The sequence below is a fragment of the Centroberyx affinis genome, unplaced genomic scaffold, assembly GCF_046629955.1.
Source record: "Centroberyx affinis isolate AG114_WGS23_722 - 3 ecotype Tasmania unplaced genomic scaffold, CSIRO-AGI_Caff_v1 ptg000215l_1, whole genome shotgun sequence".
Lineage (NCBI taxonomy): Eukaryota > Metazoa > Chordata > Actinopteri > Beryciformes > Berycidae > Centroberyx > Centroberyx affinis.
This window is the reverse complement of record NW_027278906.1, coordinates 95,276-99,788: the sequence shown is the minus strand read 5'-3', so window position 1 is coordinate 99,788 and position 4,513 is coordinate 95,276. Positions and strand designations below refer to the sequence as shown.

The following is a 4,513-nucleotide window of genomic DNA, read 5'->3' as shown; positions in this document are numbered from 1 at the left end:
TAAAGAAGCTTGTTAACACTGATGGAAGTAAAGTAACCAGAGTTGGAAGCATCATGTATGTGAAAGAAGAGGAATTCCACATAGCAAAGGGAAGTCATGGAACAGAAGTCTTCTTGGGGCTGAAAATAAGTGACGGCACTGAAGTCGCAGTTAAGAGAATGTCTAAATTCAACTATAAGGCACTGAAGAATGAGGAAGGATTTTTACGACTTCCAGAGCTTGACGATTCGTCCATTGTACGATACGTTGACTTTGCAGAGGATGAGAACTTTGGTTACCTTATTCTTCAGCTATGTGAATACACCCTGGAAGAATATATGGGAGAACATTTAACTCTCTCTGAAAAATGGCAACTTGCGCTTCAGGTTCTCAACAGTTTAAGTGTGCTTCATCGTCAAAATCCTCAAATTCTCCACCGGGACCTCAAACCCCAGAATGTATTCATTGGTAAGAAGACAAGTAAGAAATGAGGAAACATGCAATTCACTATCTGAAATGTAAAAAGTATATGCAATGTTGAAACTTATTTAGATCGATATATAACACTGTTTACTGTCTTGGTCTACACCATTTGTCCTGCAGATGTTATGAGGAGGGCAAGATTAGCTGATTTTGGTATAAGCCGACGATTACCTGAAGGAAAAACAACTTTATACACAAGAAGTGCAGGAGCCAAATGCTGGATGGCCAAAGAGACTTTGACAGAAGGTTCTGATGTACCATATAAGCGGAACACTGATATACAGGTCAGGTTTTTTTCTGTTTGAGCAATTTAATTGATGACTGTGTGAAATATCATTCTGTAATTACTAAATTGTTATGCTAATTCCTAAGGTGGCAGGGATGTTGATCTATTACATCCTTTCGGGAGGACACCATCCGTTTGGCAAATCCTTTGAATGTGAGTACAACATTCACAAAGGGAACTACAGTCTGGAACATGTTCAAGATGTGGTTGCAAAGGATCTCATTGAGGACATGATCAATGGAGAACCAAATAAGAGACTTACAGTGGAGGAATGTTTGGCTCATCCCTTCTTCTGGAAAAATGACAGGTGAGGTAATGTAGAAGGACTTAAATCATAACTGGCCATTTTTGACCTGGACCCTATTTTCCCATCTTTTTCTATCATACTGATCCATCATACTGATCAATTTTGAATAAAATCTTGTCTTGTCAATTGCTTTACTATAGAGCTATGTGCATCTCCCTCATTCAGGTCTATGCTCCCTCTCACTCACTACGCTCTGCCAAGGAGTGGCACCTGGTGCTGCCACCACAACATAGGCCTAAGTCTCTATCCAGACTCTTCTCTTCTGTGGTTCCTCGGTGGTGGAATGAGTTACCAAACTCCATTCGATCCACAGAGTCCCTCTCAATCTTTAAGAAAAGGCTAAAGACCTAGCACTTTAGCGAACACCTTCTCACCTGATAGACTGTGTAATTGCTAAAAAATATGCACTGCCTCTTGGCACCTATGTCCTGTTGGACCAGAACTTAGCTTTATGGCACTTCCTCTCGTTGTTCTCTCCTGACTAGATCCTTGCTTGTGTTGTATTAAGATCTCATGTGTACGTCGTTTTGGATAAAAGCGTCTGCCAAATGGGAAATTGTAATTGTAATAATCTTGGTTGCCAAGGTGTGTGACTCTCCAATATAGTCATATAGGTCCAATGGACACTGCAAAAATCAACCCCATGCTTGTCTTTTTCAGCATATTGGTGCTCACTTTGTAATGAAACATGTTGGTGAAAGGATGGAAATAAAAATTAAAAGTCCTTCCTTTCGTGTCTCATTACAGACTGAACATCAATATGTTGAAAAAGACATGCTTTGAGTGCTTTTGGGATTTTTTGAATTTTTGAGTATCCATTGGCCTTAAAAGCCTGTATTGGAAAGCTGTGCACCCTGACAAGTGAGATGTAAGTAGCTTTATAGTTAAGCACTTGGGGAGATTTTAGTCGGAATTGATCGGTATGATGGAAAATAGGATCCACATTGATTAGTTATGCTTTAAGCATTTTTCACTGCTCAAATTGTTTCTTCATTCACTGGCATCTACTTATCAATTTATTTCCATGACTTAACAGCGTTCACACCATTTTTTGATCAGTATGACGTGACAAAAAGGTACTTTTATAAAACTGACTGGTTTTAATTGATGTACTTTTGTAAATTATGCAAAGTACCACTCTCTTTCAGGAGATTAGAATACTTGAGAAGGATTGGCAATGAGGAGGAGGTGGTGAACTGCCGAAACGCTGACGAGAATCTAATTCAGGAATTGAACCAATGTGCTGGGGATGGATCCTTCAATCAGTGGAAAAATGAGGTAACTGAGACATAACTGTTGTTGCATATCCATCTGTAGGCCCGAAAGCCACTTTATCATCAATTTTGTTGGTATTCCAGTTTCCACCAGAATTGGTTGGGAAGATGGATGGCAAAAAGAAGAGCTACCCTGACAACACCCTGGGATTACTGCGCTTCATACGCAACCTCCGTGAGCACTAGTAAGTGAGACTGAGGTTAAATGATACAGAACCTTAAAATGTCACAGGAAAGCCATCCTTATACATTTGTAAATTCTGAAACTATAAATTATACTTTTTATTTTAAAGAAAGGTGGTCCATTCTTTTGACATCAATAAAAATGACATCTTTGAGACATTACAATCTGGTTTAAGAACAATGCACATAATATATGCTGCTGTACCTGCCCCGAAATCCAGAAGTTCAAATAGCCTAGCTACTCCTAAAGCCTTGCTGACACAAAGTGTTGCATGTCTCACAATTTTTCATAACTAAATGAAGACAATTCAGGAAGAGCACAATTGGTACCCGTAATAACATAAATCAGACTCAAAATGAACTTGGCACTATATCAGCTAATATAAAGCCAGCAGTCAGAAAGGTATAGGAGTCATCTCTGATGCTGACATTACCTTTGATGTTCTGGGAAAGTAAGAAAGTGAGTCTTGTTTCATCCAGTTAAGAATCATCTCCAAAATTAAGCTATTTTTTATCATTCAGCAATCTGGAGAAATTCATTCACGCTGTAATTTCCTCTCAGTCTCTTCCTCTGCTGGAACTCTCTTTATTCCTGTGTAAATCTAAAGTCTCTCCAACTTGTACAGAATGCAGCAGGGAGGATTTTAAGTGGTGCTTACAGAGGAAATTACATCACTCCCTTTCTGGCATAACTTCAGTGGTTTCAGAACAGATTTTAAGATTGTGCTGAAAACTTTTAAAGCACAGGTAGGTTTGACCCCCAGTTAGATCTCTGACCTCGTAACCCCTCATGAGCCAAAGTGCAACATTAGATTCCTGGACAGGGGACTTCTAGTCGTAAGACCAAAGGAGACTTTGGCATCAGAGGACCTCCTCTTTGGAACTGAGATCATCCACAAAGTAGACCATTCTCAGGGATTGGTGAATTGAGTGTTCATTACTTGGGAATAATAATTTCTTTCTCTATTTGCAGTGCTGAGGATGCAGCCAAGATTGATCTGATATCGCTATTTCCTGATCTCTTTGGATGTGTTTACAAGTTTGCCAAAAACCAAGACTGGAATTCAAGGCCCATCCTGCAAGAAATGTTCAATGGAGAAGACTTCACCCGTGTTGCAATGAGGTCAGCACACCCTGAGGAAAGTCTCAGGGCCCCAGTTCAAGAGTCTGGGCTCAGTGGTGGGACTCAGAGACAAATCACATGAGAATTTTTGATGGAATTGTTATTATTGCTGTAAAGCTCCATCAACATAGTGTAGGAAAAGTGCATATTGGATGGTACACTGGCAGTAATAAATGCTTGTCTGTAAATATTCAATCTCATAAGGTTTTGCATATACTGTATATGGTGACGCTTTCTAATTGTTTTGTTTGGCCTGTAGCACCATCTATGGGCCTGAATTAGAAATATCTCTAACTGCTCTTGTGAAAGTGCCACTGTGAAAACGGTGTGATTTAAGATGAACTGTTATATTAATGTCCTGTAAGGAAACTGCAGTACCGGGTAATCCATTTTGCTCTAAGAGATGTGTTATTAGTCATGGTTTTATACAGTTTTATACATTTTTTTAACAGCATTTTTTAACAGCATTTTAAGTCATATATGACCGGTCAGTCTGTAGGCCATATAAAATGTAGTTCATTGTTTATTAAAAATCATGAAACAAACTTTTTCATTTTTTTTTTTTCATTTTTAATGGTCCATGTTAAGATGATAGTGTAATTCAAATAACAGTGTGTGCATGCATGAATAAATACATAAATATATCACCTAACATGTTCTATGAGTCTTTGAGACAAATTATCTAATGTTAGACCTAATAAAGAGTGCTGTTCTGAATCTGTGATTTAAGAATGTAATCTGTAGACAGTAACTGACTTGCCCATGTTTTGACAGTAACTTTCCCTAAATAATTTTACTCAAATTACTCACTTACTGGTTATAATTTAACAAATACACCTTATTGTGGAACATTTGGTGCGTCTTTATTTTCATAATAG

At 38.3% G+C, this 4,513-nt stretch overlaps 1 protein-coding gene across 1 annotated transcript; it reads left to right on the top strand.

Moving 5' to 3' along the window:
- On the top strand, positions 1–4,360 carry LOC139662544 (uncharacterized). The gene is made up of 6 exons (XM_071541224.1): positions 1–447; positions 583–746; positions 835–1,055; positions 2,204–2,333; positions 2,414–2,514; positions 3,486–4,360. Exons 1-6 carry the CDS (start codon positions 54–56, stop codon positions 3,715–3,717), a joined length of 1,242 nt encoding a protein of 413 aa, XP_071397325.1. The 5' UTR covers positions 1–53; the 3' UTR covers positions 3,718–4,360.
- Positions 4,361–4,513: the final 153 nt, after the last annotated feature.

Bases quoted from the DNA above. Each gene is read 5' to 3' on its own strand.
- LOC139662544 (XM_071541224.1), top strand. From the start codon at position 54: ATGTATGTGAAAGAAGAGGAATTCCACATAGCAAAGGGAAGTCATGGA. The intron at 448-582 runs GTAAGAAGACAA...TTTGTCCTGCAG, and splicing joins ACCCCAGAATGTATTCATTG to ATGTTATGAGGAGGGCAAGA. The intron at 2,515-3,485 runs GTAAGTGAGACT...CTCTATTTGCAG, and splicing joins CGCAACCTCCGTGAGCACTA to TGCTGAGGATGCAGCCAAGA.